General features: G+C 48.4%; 1 protein-coding gene across 3 annotated transcripts in view; it reads left to right on the top strand.

The window, feature by feature from the left end:
• ZNF710 (zinc finger protein 710) overlaps window positions 1–13,331 on the top strand; it is an 83,943-nt gene extending 70,612 nt beyond the window's left edge. For all 3 annotated transcript variants that reach the window (XM_020965238.2, XM_078151127.1, XM_078151126.1), the window contains 4 exons: window positions 2,152–3,634; window positions 5,613–5,804; window positions 6,704–6,878; window positions 9,436–13,331. In XM_020965238.2, coding sequence (XP_020820897.1) covers window positions 2,180–3,634; window positions 5,613–5,804; window positions 6,704–6,878; window positions 9,436–9,605 — 1,992 coding nt within the window. In that variant the 5' untranslated portion in view covers window positions 2,152–2,179 and the 3' untranslated portion in view covers window positions 9,606–13,331. The remainder of the gene's footprint in view (window positions 1–2,151; window positions 3,635–5,612; window positions 5,805–6,703; window positions 6,879–9,435) is intronic.
• Window positions 13,332–14,917: the final 1,586 nt, after the last annotated feature.

The following is a 14,917-nucleotide window of genomic DNA, read 5'->3' as shown; positions in this document are numbered from 1 at the left end:
CCACTGTACTAACCTGTCCCACAATTTTCTTTATTTCTTCATTCTAGCTTGTTTCTACTGTCTGCCCATGCAGAGCTCCCCTCAATACTCTATTGGCCTTCTGAGAAAACAGGTCACTCTGCTTGTTTCCTCAGGCATTATTCTCAGCACAGACTAAAATGGGACCGTCTCTTTCTTGACTCTCCATAGAATTGTGGAGTTTGGGGCTTAGAATGGCCCTTGGAGATTGTATAATCTATCCCTGTTAGATGAAGAGACCGAGGTCTCTCAGGTTTAAGCAACGTATCCCAAGTCACCCAGCTAGGAAGTGTCGGCACCTGGATTTAAGCAGCAGCTGTAATAGAACTAACTCTCTTCTCCCTCCCCCATTTCTGCCTCTGCTTTCTCTCTTCCTTTTTCACCATCCTCTCAGATCCTTGAGTCCCATGTGTCTATCTTCTCTTTATCGGTTCAGGGCTCCAGGGCAGTCAGTCCCTTCTCATGCATAGCTTGCTACAAGTAGTTATGCTAAGTGGAAAGACTGCTGAATCAGAAGACTTGGGCTTGAGTCCTGCTCTGTCACTAACAAGCCAGGTGATCCGTGTTAACCTCTCTGCACCCTGTGGCTCCCCATCTGTAAAGCAATAATGATCACATTCATACTAGCTCTTTCACAGAGGAGTTGTGAGGCTCAGATGACATTATGCATCTCCCAAACACGGAGGTGGTACAGCTGATAGAGGCTGGACTGGACGTCAGGAAAGCCTGAGTTCAAATCTGGTCTCAGACACTTTCCAGCTCTGTGACCACTGGACTGGTTACTAACTTTTGTCTGCCTTAGTTTCCTCAACTATAAAATGGGGATAAAAATTACACCTCCATCCCAGGGTTGTTCTGAGAATCCAATGAGGTGATGTTTATTAAAAGCTCATAGCACAGTGCCTGGCACATAGTAGGGGCTTAATAAGTGCTTGTTTCTTCCATATCAAATGTTATATAGATGTAGGCTCTTATTGTTACTTAACCCCCCACCCCCACCTTCAGTTTTATTGTTTAGTTTTACATTATTATCATATTTAGAAGTTCTCATAGATGATTCAGGGGTGGGGAACCTACAGCGTCGAGGCCACATGTGGCCCTCTAGGTCCTCAAGTGTGGCCCATTGGCTGAATCCAAACTTCACAGAACAAATCTCCTTAGTAGAAGGATCTGTTCTGTAAAACTTGGACTTGGTCAGAAGGCTGCACCCAAGGACCTAGAAGGCCACATGTAGCCTCAAGGCCGCAGGTTCCCCACCACTGGATACAATAGGAATTAAAAAAAAAAACATATTCAAGAGTATACATGCAGTATTTATGTGCAGTGGGATTGGAGTGGAGGGAAGGACACTCCTTAAGCAGTGTCACGTAAAGCTGTGTTTTACTTTTATTAAATGAACACCAGCATAAGCTGGACACCTTCACCCCTCCATCACTCACCACCTTATCCCTTTAAGACAGGTGGAGCAGGGTGTGAGGGCAGGTGTTTGTCATCATTAGGCTTTTTACATGGATTATAAAACCTTACTGAAAGGTGGTGGTTAGAGAACTGACTTCTGAGGCTGGAAGACCTGGGTTCCAATCCTACTTCTGACATATGAGCTATGTGACTCTATGTGGGCAAGTCACTTAACCTCCCAGTATGCCAGGCAACTCTCTCAAACTGCATTACTGATCTCCCTAGGGATAAAGGCAGCTCCTTCACTGGACACGGATAAAATCACAGGTTTGAGGGCCTCTAACGAGCCTGAGGAATCATAGACGCTCAGTATTTTAAGACCATCTCTTCCACCTCCCTTATTTTACAGATGTGGAAATTGAGGTTGTAACTGACTGCCCATGGTCACGCAGAGGAATAAGATAATTAGGTAGAAAGAGGACTTTGTGTGTGCATGTTCTTTATTATTAGTAGATTCTGTCTGCCCTGTCATAGAAGTTTCTAGTGACAGTCACAGAGAAAGAAGTCTTGGCCAGATGGTGTCTGTACTCGGCCCACATCAACCCTGCCCTGCTCTGATCTTGATTTCAGGCACTAACTCTCGGTGATGGTGATGCTGGTTGAGCATGTGTGATGTGTAGACTGGTCTAGATACACATACAGAGTGACTAACAGACTTCTTCCTCTTCCCCACAGCAATGAAAACCTAGCCGGATGCTGAGTGATGGAGCGCTTCATCGACTCAGGGACGCAGACAGAGGCGGTGGTGGTGCTCTCCTTGGCCCAGGCAGCAGTGTTGGGCCTAGTCTCAGAGAATGAGCTCTTTGGTGCTACCATAAGCCCTGAGGCCTTCTACCCGATGCTGGGACATGAGCTCTCTGACACGGCCGCTGTGGAACCAGAGCCCCCGGACAATGACTACCAGCTAGAGTGTGCAGGGGGAGTGCCGGGAGAGCCCCCAGAGGAAGAGGTGCTAGAGGTCGAGGCAGCGTTTGAGAAACACACCCGGAGAAAGAAACGTCCCCCAGTGAGACTGGTGCCCAAAGTCAAGTTTGAGAAGATGGATGACGAGGAGGAGGAGGAAGACGTGTATGAAGTGTCTGTGCCAGCTGATGAGAGGCAGGAGGCCCTGGTAGAACCCCCAGAAGAGGCCAGCTGCGAGGGCATGGTACAGAGCAGCTCGGTCAAGATGATCGACCTCAGCGCCTTCGGCCGAAAGTCCCGGCATTCCCGGCACCTGCAGCGGGCTCCCCGGCAAGAGCTGGATGGGGCAGCGTATAACGCCCATTTTCCAGATTCCACTCCAGATGGCTACACTGAACCTAACATGGTGCTGACCCGGGCTGGGTCTGAAGCCATGCATCCGGAGTGTGGATTTGAGCCCCACGTGACCTCGTTGAGTGATGCCGAGGCGCCTGCTCCCGAGTCACCGGAGCCCGTGAAGAATGACCAGGGCTTTGTATGGCAGGACCCCGGGGAGTTCGAGGCAGACCCCGCTGGCTCTACCGCAGACCACCACAAGAAGGCCCAGCTGGACCGGCTGGATATCAATGTCCAGATCGACGACTCCTACCTGGTAGAGGCGGGCGACCGGCAAAAGCGCTGGCAGTGCCGCATGTGCGAGAAGTCCTACACCTCCAAGTACAACCTGGTGACCCACATCCTAGGCCACAATGGCATCAAGCCCCACTCATGCCCACACTGCAGCAAGCTCTTCAAGCAGCCCAGCCACCTGCAGACCCACCTGCTGACCCACCAGGGCACCCGGCCCCACAAGTGCGAGGTGTGCCACAAGGCCTTCACGCAGACCAGCCACCTCAAGCGGCACATGCTGCTGCACACTGACATCAAGCCCTACAGCTGTCACTTCTGCGGCCGGGGCTTTGCCTACCCCAGCGAGCTCAAGGCCCATGAGGTCAAGCACGAGAACGGCCGCTGCCACGTGTGCGTCGAGTGTGGCCTGGACTTCTCCACCCTGACCCAACTCAAGCGGCACCTGTCCACCCACCAGGGCCCCACCCTCTACCAGTGCCTGGAGTGCAACAAGTCCTTCCACTACCGGAGCCAGCTGCAGAACCACATGCTGAAGCATCAGAACGTGCGGCCCTTCGTCTGCACCGAGTGCGGCATGGAGTTCAGCCAGATCCATCACCTCAAACAGCACTCGCTCACCCACAAGGTAATGGGGCTCATCAGCTCCTCTCCTCCCCCCCCACCCCCAATACGGGGGGGTCTTGCCTCCCTGCCCTCCTAATTTGCCTTTCTCTCACCCGCTCTGGCCTCCCTGCTCTCAGCAGCATACTTTCATTTCCACATTCTTGGTCCTCTGCCTTTCCAGTGTGTATTACCCCATGAAGAGAGCCTTATGGGAAGGGCACCAATTGAACCTGTTGTAGGGAGAGACCTGGGTTTGTGTCTCTTCATATAGAGTGTCTAACGGTTATGAGCCATGTGACCGCAGGAAGGTTGCTTAATTCTCCGAGCCTCCTCTTTTTCAGCTGAGGGAAGTAGTACCCCTAGTACCTAGCTCCCAGGGTGGTTGTGTGGGTCCCTTGAGATCTCACGTGCTTGCTAAGGTTTATCAGTTCACTATATAGACGTCAGCTGTCATGATTCTTCTTCCCAGAAGGGGCAAAGAGGACCATTTAGATCCACCTATCCCAGCTGAGGCAATTGCTTTGTCCCATAGTGACAACCCCAAATCTCACTCACTAAGGCAAAAGCTAAAGTTGCAAATTCCCCTTAAAGAGCAATAACTTTATATTTATATAGTTATACTGTGTCCATATTCTATGTGTGTATATAGAAACATACATGTGTATATATGTACATGTATACATATGTGCATAAACCTGTGTATCTATGCATACACGCACACACACACAAAATCACTCTTCTATTACAAACTCCTGGAGGCAAGAACCATCTGGTACCTATTCATCATTTATTTGACAAAGATTTATGGAGTCTTGCGGCGCACAAGGCATTGTTGGGGCGCAGTGGTCTTTTTAGAAGAGTTTCCAGGATAGTCACGGAGAGAAGCTATAAACACATGGAACAGCTGTATATAGTAGGAGACAGAATATGATGAAGTGCCAAAAAAGGGCTACAATTCAGTTCAACAAGCTGTTATTAGGCACCTAGTATGTACCAGGCACCAGAGATACAAAGACCAAAACAAAACTGTCCCTGCTGTCACAGATTGCTGTCTTGGGGGGAGATGACACATACACAGATAAAACAAATACCAAGTATATACAAAGTCAGTGCCCAGTAGTTTTGAGGGGAGCACTGAAGTGCCCCTGGAGTAAGAATCCTGTACCCTATTGTTCTGAATATAGGCTGCACTCCTAAAATGACGTATACAGGTATTGATGTGGCTTTCACGCAGCCAGTATTTGAGTGAAGAGCGTGACCTCTATCTTAACCAATACTGTGTGTTCTCTTGTGGATCCAGCATATTTTGGTGCTCAGCAAGTAGTAAACAATTAAACTTGTTTACTATGATCTTCATCAACAAATATTTATTCAGCTTGTACTCTTTCTGGCATATGGCATTAAGGCCTGTGGATGATGTGCAGATGGCAAAGACGTGATCTCTGCCCTCAGGAAGTTTCCATTTTAAATCTGTGAATACAGGACAGATAAATAGACACAAAAAGAGCAGTAGAGACATAGGCACACGTATCTTTAGACATCACCACGTAACTCAGGATCCGTTCCTCTCTTCAGGTAAACCCGTAGGCCCCTGTATACGCAGGCAGAGAAGCACAAGCCAATTTGGGTGATGTTAAAAGGGACCCAGATGAGGACTCTAGGATCTGATGGTTCTGGGAAGGCACCATACACTTTTAGGGTGGCATCTTCCTAGTAGCCTTCATGGCAAAGCTTGTCCCACTGGGCAAGATGGTAGGGGTCCCTTTGACTTTACCCCACTAGTCAGTCCCTTAGGCTCCTCTGTGAGATGAGGGGGCCAGACAAACTGACCTCTCAATACTCATCCACCTGTAACCTTCTGTGGACCTACGACCCTATGTTGAAGGAGGTGTATTTTATCCCGAAAAAGGCTCTCGTCCCCCCTGGCTGCAGCCATGTTCATTTGTGCTCCTCATAAGGAGAGTTCACTCATGTCCCTGTTGTGGATTTGATCCTTTCAGGGAGTAAAAGAGTTCAAGTGTGAGGTATGTGGCCGAGAATTCACCCTGCAAGCCAACATGAAGCGGCACATGCTCATCCACACCAGCGTCCGGCCATACCAGTGCCACATCTGCTTTAAGACCTTTGTTCAGAAGCAGACCCTCAAGACCCACATGATTGTGCATTCCCCTGTGAAGCCCTTCAAATGCAAGGTACCATTAGTATCACCCCTGAGCACCCCAAAGGATGTGCACCCTCACAGAAGGATAAGACCTCTCAGAAGTGTGGGACTGTCACTTTGGCAGAAAGCCAAGTCGGCACTGAGAGTGGGGCCTGGGCAGGCCAGCCTTCCCTTAGCTCTGGCTTTTGGGGGTGAGGTTGGATGTAAGAGCCATTGGTCAGCCAAAAGTCTTTGGCTCTAGGGTAGGGTAGGAGTGTCAGGAAGGAATTTCTACATCTATAGTAATGGAACCACTGTGGTAATTGGACAAAAATGGACAGTAGATGGCCATAGAGCAGGGGCTCTTAATTGGTGGTCCGGGTATCCCTTGGAAGGGCCCATGGAAGAATTGGTCAGGGTGGGGATGGGGGAGGTGGGAGTCAATGAATTTGGATGGGAAAAAAATATTACACCTTAATTGCAATGTAAGTGGTTTCCATGGTATTCCTGTGTGTTTTTATTTCGTGCATTTGAAACCATTTTTCTGAGAAGGGGTCCATAGACTTCACTGGACTGCCAGTGGGTTCCAGGACACACACAAAAACGTTAAACCCTGCTATAGAGTGAAAGACCAGTCCTTCAGCTTGGAATGGCTAGTGGGGAGGCAGTGGAGGGAGAAGTGGTGAGATGTTTGAAGGGGCATCAGCAGATTGAGTTTGTGATTTTGCTTCTCAGTTCCTTTTTCTGGCAGCAGCCATGTGAGGATGAGAGTGGAATGGCTCTGTGGTGTCACTGGGGAAAGGAAAAACAAAAAATGAACGAAATAAATCTGACAGACAACCCGATTTTGTTTCTGGCCATGTGGCCTTGGGCCGGAAGTCCCACCCTGGCTCCTGTTTGGGAGAGAAGCAAGGGCCACTCCCAGAGTTTAAGGATGTCATTTCCCTACAGGTCTGTGGGAAATCCTTCAATCGTATGTATAACCTTCTGGGCCACATGCATCTACATGCCGGCAGCAAGCCCTTCAAGTGTCCCTACTGCTCCAGCAAGTTCAACTTGAAGGGCAACCTCAGTAGGCACATGAAGGTCAAACATGGGGTCATGGACATTGGCCTGGATAGCCAAGGTAGGTGTGGAGGACTGGGCACCATATGGGGGGAAGGCTGGGGCAAGAGAACAGACCCAAGTCTGGCACTTGTCTGACTCTCATCCCAGTGAGGGCAGGGAAGAGACAGTGGGAAGACTGCTGTCTCTTCTACAGCAACCCCTAGAAACCTTTCTGTAAGGTCGCTGATGTTGGCAGGCTTATCCAGGCCATGCTAATTTAGATTTAGCAAACAGCTGCCCTGTATTGGTGGTGGTAGAATAGGATAGTTCAGTGGAAATGAGCAGCTATGGTGTGATGGAAAAGGGCATTGGATGGGGGGTGATAAGCCTAGCTTGGCCTTTTACTAGCTACATGACCATGGGTGAGTCACTTAACCCTCCAAGTCTGTTTCCTCATCTAAAAAATGGAGATCAAAAGGATCACCTAGGATAATATGTGCAAACAGCTTTGTAAATCATAAAGCACTATATAAGTGTCAGCAGTTATTATTTCAGGCTTAGGAACAAGACCACATCCCTTTGTAGAGAAAGAAAAGGGACCACCCTGGAGGGACACACCAAGTATCCGTGATCCAGGGAAGTGAAATCCAAATCTTTAGTTAAGCTTTGGGTTCCAAGGTTCTAAAGAGAGGTATTGAGCAGAAATTCCTAACCAGCTAGGCAGGCTGGGATGGAGAGAAAAGCATTGTTTGTATCTTTGTGCCCTCAGTACTAATGCCTGTCTGTAAATCCACAAGTACTTATTATGGGCTTTTATATGCCTAGAACTGTGCTGGGCCCTATTGAGAATATGAAAGAAATGCCTTGAAATTGCTTTAAATTTCATTACAGTCATAAGACTGAAAGACTTCAGACAATGGCAAATCATCCAAGACGGTATATTTTGGTGCAAAATCGTTTTGGGAGAGCCTCTAATTTTCATAGGAGTTTAGAAAATGAGGAGATCGCTGAGAGTCAAAGTAATCAGGGAAGGCTTCCTGAAAAAGATGGTACTTAGTGGGACCTGAAGGACAAGTAAAATGTAGATCAGGAGAAGGCATCCCAGGTGGAGGAGGAGGAAAGTGAACAGAAGCCCAGTGGTGGGAATGAGTATGGCATGCTTACAGAGAAACTTGTCTGACTAGAGCGGGGACTGATGAGACGTTCAGGGCTCTCCATCTATGACAACACATTGCAGTTCACTCATGCCCCATATTTCTCTCCATTGCTCTTTGAGTCCCTGATAATTCCAATTCTTTGGCTGTTGTGGGTTCCATGATTTGTAACCTTACAACATGTAGAGCAGTGAAAAGAGCACTGAATTTGAAATCAGGACCTGGGTTCAAATCCTAACTCACTACTTGTGTTACCTTAGGCAAGTCTTGCCACACCTCCTTTTGCAAAATAAAAGGTTGGATTAGATAAAGGTGGAGAGGGAAAAAGCATTTGTATTAGTACCTACTATGTGCCAGGCACTGTGCTCAGTGCTTTAAAAATATTATTTCATTTGATCCTCCCAACAACCCTGCAAGAGATCCCCATTTTATAGTTGAGGAAACTGAGGCAGACAGAGGTTAAGTGACATGACCAGGATCACACAGCTAGTTAAGTATCCAGAGCCGGATTTGAACTGCCAGGGATCTATGAATCCCTGGAAGAATAATGGTGTTAAAATGATGGATTTTTGCATCTGAGGACAACATGGAATTGTTGCAAGGGCTGTGCCCTTTCCCAGATGCAATTAGCAATTAGCCCATTTGTGAGGCTGGATCACTTGGGTTGGAGCCAGATTGGAGTCTGAAAGCCAAGCAGAGGAGGTCAGGTGTGCCACATGGGAAGAACTGTTGAAGTCTTTGGAGCATCAGCCAGGGTTTTCAGGTCATTCGTCCGGCAGAGGAGTGAGGTACAGAATCAGAGAAGGAAGAAGATGGTGAATGGAGGGAGGGTGATTAGAAGGCCTACGCCACAATCCCCTTGTGAGGTAATGAGAACCTGGATTCCATTGTGGTGGTCATGGAAATGGAAGAGGGACAGGGGAAGGTAGACATTTCAAAGGATTTGGTGACAGACTCCACTTGGAGGAGGAAAATGGGAGGGAGGCTGGGTCACAGATGACCGTGGGGTCAGCAGCACTGACTGCAGACCCAGCCTTGGGAAGCCAAGGCCATCCAGCCTGTCGTATTGGGCAGCTGGGTGTGCGGAATCCCATCGACTCTTAAGAGGTGCAGCTGACTTTCTGAGCTCCTTCAGGAGACACCTGGTGGCTAGAGCAGCACATGAGAACAAGTCAAGGCTCTCAGAACCTTGGGATGCCTCAGAAGAGAGCCTCCTTCTGGCCGCCTGAAGTATCTGGGCCGTCCAGAAGACAGGTGGACTCGTCCTGGATTGGCAGTAGTTGTTGACAGGCCCCACAGAATTAAAGAAGTTGTCTGTTCTGTCTTCTCTGCAAATAGTCACCGGAATAATGTCTCAGAACTTTAAAAATAAACGTGTTTAAATCCCTCTGTTTCCTGTTCCTGGGGGGCATCCTTTCTCCTTTGCAGCTAGTTCATTGTCTAAGCCTGCCGGGGTGACTGCATTTGACCGATCTTTTCTAGATCCCATGATGGAGCTGACGGGTACAGACCATGCGGAGCTAGACGGTCCACAGGAGATGGAAGACTACGAAGAGAACTCCTATGACTATACTGGGGTGGAGAACAGCACTGATGATAATGCACTGACTGAGCAGGCCATGAAGGAGATGGCCTACTATAATGTATTATAGCTGTGGGTGAGGGTGCTGGCTCCCCAAGGCATGCTCCCGTGGAGAGGGGAGAGGCACATTGGGGGAAGGGGGGAAGGAGAGAGAGAAAGAGAGAAGGAAAGATTATTTGGACTTGATGCTGTTCAAGAAAACAAGCTACTGTCCCACTGCTCTGAGCCCCTCCCACTCCCCTGTAGTTCATTGAACCATTAGGAAAAATTAATGTAGACCAAATGGAGATCTTGCCACTGGGCCCCAGCTGTGAACATGACTTGGTTTCCCAGTCTATCTCAATGAAGGATGACGAGGAGGAGTGGAAGGGGCCAAAGTCAGGGCCTGCCTGGCTCTAGTCCCCTTCGCCTGGATGAAGTAAAGTACAGGGAAGAGACGGGAGAAATGCCTTCAGGTGGGAGCATGGGGTGGGGGGACCTGGGGGCTGGGTCACCCAAGAAGAGCAGGGAGAGCTGCTGCCTTGGCATTTGGGGCCTCTCCCCCGTGACCTGCATTTCCGGCCAAGTGAGGCCGAGGCAGCTAAAATGCTGGGCTGCTCAGGGCAGGGGGCTGTTCTGGGAAGGTCTTCACCCTGTCAATCTCCGCTCAGGCTGTCTTGAAATCCCCAAACACTGGAGGAGGAGATCATCTGAGCCACATGTTGTATCTCTTCTTAACCTACCCCCTGGTTATGGGCCGGTTTGTCCTTTTGTGCAGTACAACTCTACCCCACACTTGGTTCCACAGCCCTATGAAAGGAGGGCCTTGTGAGGGGAGCTAAGTCCTTTAACCTTTGGGCCCAGGGGCCTATTCTCATTTCCCCAAGTGCACTACATGAATAAAGAGTTGACCCAGCCTCTCTGGACAACAGACTCGACTCCCCGAGACCAGGGGGGAGAGAGGTGGGAGCAATGTCAGAGCACCATGGCATTCCTTGTATTCTACCTCCTGGCTCCTCCCCGGGGCCTCGTACTGGGGAGCACAGCCCATCCAGGCACATTCAACATGTAGATTTTTACCTGCAGGAAAATCAGACTGTAGGAAAATGGAATGTATTCCTGGCCTTCCGAAGTAACTCCCTCTCCCGCGGGATGCATCAACCCCTCCTAACCAGCATGCCTCTTGTCAGGTCCCTTTACTCCATGGCACTGCTTGGAACAAACACCAGGAGAAGTGGTTTTCATATTGGTGTCCATAAGGGGTCGTGGTTTTTTGTTTGTTTAAAAAAAAAAAGTGGTTCATGCAGACATGTGCCCTATGATCTTGAGGCCCCCAAAGGCTCCTGGTAACATACAAAGCAGATTTGCCTTATCAAGTTGAAAAATCACTGACCTAGGGGAAGAGAAGTGGGAATACTGGGGGGCTGAGGGAGCAGGGGCATGGTTGGGGAAAGCTCCTGGGTTGACATGGGAATGGGTGTCCTCAGGGGGGAGGCCAAGGAAGACTTGTTTTTGTTTTTTGTTTTTTTGTTTTTGAGGGGGTGGGGTGGGAAATTTTAAAGTATTTTCTTATTCACATGTCCTAGTTTTGAGGATAGGGGCAGGCCAAAGTTACAGGGCTGCCAGGGGAGAGCGACATATTTAAAAAGGAAAATGAAGCCTGTACAAAATATTTGAGCAAATGTGGGTATTTTGAAAGTAATTTATTTTTTTTTCCTCTATGTGCTGATCTGTTGCATTTTATCTTCCCCCCCCATCCCAACGGAGATTCTTTTCCCCAAAAAAAGTTAATTGTTCTCATGTACTGTGTGTGTGACTTGTGATGCCCAAACCAGAAGCAGGCTGTACTGGATCTCAGGGCTCCAACAATGACTGTTGGAGTGTGGTGGACCAAAGACCGAGATTTGCTATCGCTACCTAAAGAAAAACCCAAGGGAGGGGGTTTGGGAAGATGAGTGGAGGAGGGCAACACAACACTGGGGAAAAAGAAGAGACTTGAGGTTTCTTCCACCCAGGCCCAGTCAGGCTCTGCCCTCCAGCTCCTAGGCCTTTTTCCTAAGGATCTGAGTTCATCACTCAACTTTTCTCATCTTACCAGGCTTCCCTCATTGATGGACAAGCAGGTGGCAGTTCTGGCCCTACCTAGCTGCAATATTCATTCATTTAACACCTACTGAACACTCCGTGTGTGAGGCATGGCCCCAAATACTGCACCCCCTACCCATTCCCACTGTCCTAGCACTGGTTTCTTCCACTTGGAAAGAAGACCCTCAAACTTGCCAAAGCAATTTGCTCACAAGCCTGAGGTAGTGAAGCCATGTTTGTAGGAACACAAATGTTCTTAGCCTTCCCTGCTGACCCTCTGAGGTTCCAAGGTCTTTCTGTCCTGTACCATGGAGGAAAGGAGATTAAGAAAACCCAAACCTCTTACAAATGGCAGGGAATGAGGTTTGGGAAAGGGATTGGTGAGTTATTTTGATGTGTCAGGCAGAAATAGAAGGCAGAAATTCATGGGGCAACCTGACAGAAACATTCTTGTAGCACAAAAGAAAAAAGAAAGAAAATAGCATTTGGGGACAAGAGCTAACCAAAGTGAAATGGAAACCCAAGCCCTGCCCTTGACTCTAATATGAATCTGTGTTCTTAACACACTGAATAGATGGCGCTAGACAATTCTATAAGCTTACCTAAGCTTACATAGGTAGCAATGGGGATAACCACTAAGGGCATTACCATCTCTGCAAGAGACAGTCAGCCATCCACAACTTTTGCCTAATTCCTATCCTTGTGCAGACCCATTAGCTATCTATCCTTTCTCTGCTAGGTTTTCTTCTGTGATTGTTGGGCACTGCCGTACTTTGCCCTGATCAGAGCTGCCTCCTCCCCCTTGAACTCACTTCTACAGTTGGTGAACTAAATCTCATCAGTTCCTAAGCCTGGCATCATTTCCAGTACCATGGTTCACCAGGCTCGCTCGTCCAATTTCTAGCTACACACTGAGGGGGAGGAAAGCCCTCAGACCCCAGCCTCCAAAGTTTCCACTCTCACTTTCAGGTGGCAGATGCCAGCCCCTGTGGAAGACTTTATTCTGCTAAGCAGAATGGTATCCTTCCCCACAAACTACCTCTTCCCATTTTATCTTTATCCCCTGGTACCAAAAAGGAATCCTGTATCTCCTCCCTCTTCTCATAAATATGGTGGCCTTGGCTTTAGAATTGGGAAACTGCTGAGAGAAAAGGCTTGAGTCCCCTTCCCCCAGTGGGAGGAATTTGTTTTCAAAGGGGACAGGGTGGAGAGAGGCAGAATCTGCTCCGACCCTCACACAACCCTCCGCCACTCACACTCCTCCTTTCCTACTCTCTCCCTTCACTGGCCCCTTGGTTCTTCTCCTGTTCCCTCTTCACCCCTTCCAGCCCTCCCACCAGCACTGGCCCCCTCTTCATTGTACTTGAAAGCCACAGTGCTAGTGCCTTTCTTTCCTGCCAATGAGACTGAGAAAGGCGACGGCACAATTCACAACTTGGGGTGCAGTATTGGAAAATCCCCCCCTTCCTCATCCCTTTTTCAAACACACACACACACACACACACACACACACACACACACAAACACACACTCTCACAAGGAAAAAAGGCATGCAGCCTCTCAGTGACTTTGGAAAACTTCTGTATGAATCGCATTTTAACTTATTTTGATGTGTACACAAAACAACAGTTTAGAAATTCCACTTGTGCAAAGCCCTACTGTGTTTTTTATGTTTTCTGTTTTAAAGAGTTGTTTACTTAGCAATAATTATAATAAATGAATATTCTTTAGAGAGGTGACTCTTGAGTGTTTCTTCTCCAAGGGAATGACATTAGACCCACAGAATTTGGCGGATGCCAAATTCAGTGATGGATAAGTTATCTGGCTTCACACCTTCCCTCAAGAATAACACCAAGTTCACAGGAAAGCTTACTGTCCTGAAATCTCAGTTTAGAGTTAGACTTCTGTGTATGGGGTGTTCAGGGAGCACCAGCAGCTCTGGTGTGAGGGCTTGCCAGAGCGTTTTTCAGGGCTGCTCATCCACCTTTGGTGTTACCCAGCTGTCACCCAGCTCTCACCTGTGGCTCCAAGAAGGGGCAGCATGCACAATGACCACAGTCCCGTAAACTGTGTCGCAGATGGGCTAAACCAGGGTGAGGAGAACTGAAACCTGTCAGTGACTTAGAGGGACATCTACCCCAAGCACGTGAAGGCTTGGCAGGATGGATGGAGGAGAACAATCTGTTCCAGTGGCCATAAAGGCAGCTGAAGCAGGTGCCGTGGGATGCTCAGAGCTTGGTCAGACTTTGAGGATGCCAGGGTCATCTGCTGCATCCTGGGCCATCACCAGTTGTCTTGACTTTTGTTTTGCCACTGGACTTTGATGACTCCACTACTCTCTCTCACTTGAATCCAATTTACACAAAAGTCTAGACATCTCCCATGATGTCACTGGTTCTCTTGCATGATCAACAGGGCGAGTCTTCTATTACAAAGGCTTCCTCCTCTCTCTGCTGTCCATGTCCCTAGAACTATTGAGTAGCCACATGGAATAGGGTGCTTGAACAAGAACAAGTCCAAGGACCTGAGTTCGAGTCTAGTTTCTGCCATTTTCCCTTGGCCTTGGATATATGTCATTTGATCTCATTTTCACCAATAAAAAGAGGAGTTTGAACCTGTGAGGTCTGTCCTAGCTCTATTTTAGAGGCTTTGAAAGCCATTTAATACTTGTGTAAATTCTGAGCAAGTTACTTAACCCTTTGGGCCTCTATTACTGCAAGAAAGGGTGTGTTGGACTAGAAGGCAGAGCCTTTCAGTTCTACCGTGCTATGGGGTAGCTAGAAGAGGGGCAGGTGGTGGGCCCACAGAAACATGATCCTCCTCAGTAATAGCGGACAAAACCTTTGAGTTTCTCTCTCTCCACTCATCACTCAGAATCTGAAGTCGGTTCTCAAGCCCCGGGGCCTTGCAGTTGTGGGCTGGGGTCCAGCTTTGCAGGGGTTTCTGCCACAACTATTTGAATGAAAAGGGAGGTGCCAGGACTACAGAAGGGGCTGCGGAGGCTATGGGATCCTGTCCTCTTAGAGATTCAGTAAATGAGGCCCAAGGATATTACTTGATTTTCCCAAGGTCATAAAGGAAGCATACATCCCATCAAGCTCTTTAGGCAGCTAGGAGGTGCAAGTGGATAGAGTGCTGGGCACTCAGGAAGACCCAAGTTCAAATCCAGCCTTAGACACTTGGGCAAGCCTGTTTCCTCAACTGTCAAATGCGGATAACAGCACCCACTCTGCAAGGTTATTGGGAGGATCAAATGCGATAATGTTTGTAGAATGCTTAGCACGGGACCTGGCTTTATATAGCTAGATTTAATAAAGG

Source organism: Phascolarctos cinereus, unplaced genomic scaffold (assembly GCF_003287225.1).
Source record: "Phascolarctos cinereus isolate Bilbo 61053 unplaced genomic scaffold, phaCin_HiC Scaffold_3;HRSCAF=262, whole genome shotgun sequence".
NCBI lineage: Eukaryota > Metazoa > Chordata > Mammalia > Diprotodontia > Phascolarctidae > Phascolarctos > Phascolarctos cinereus.
The sequence above is the reverse complement of the archived record's forward strand: the minus strand, read 5'-3'. Positions and strand labels throughout refer to the sequence as shown.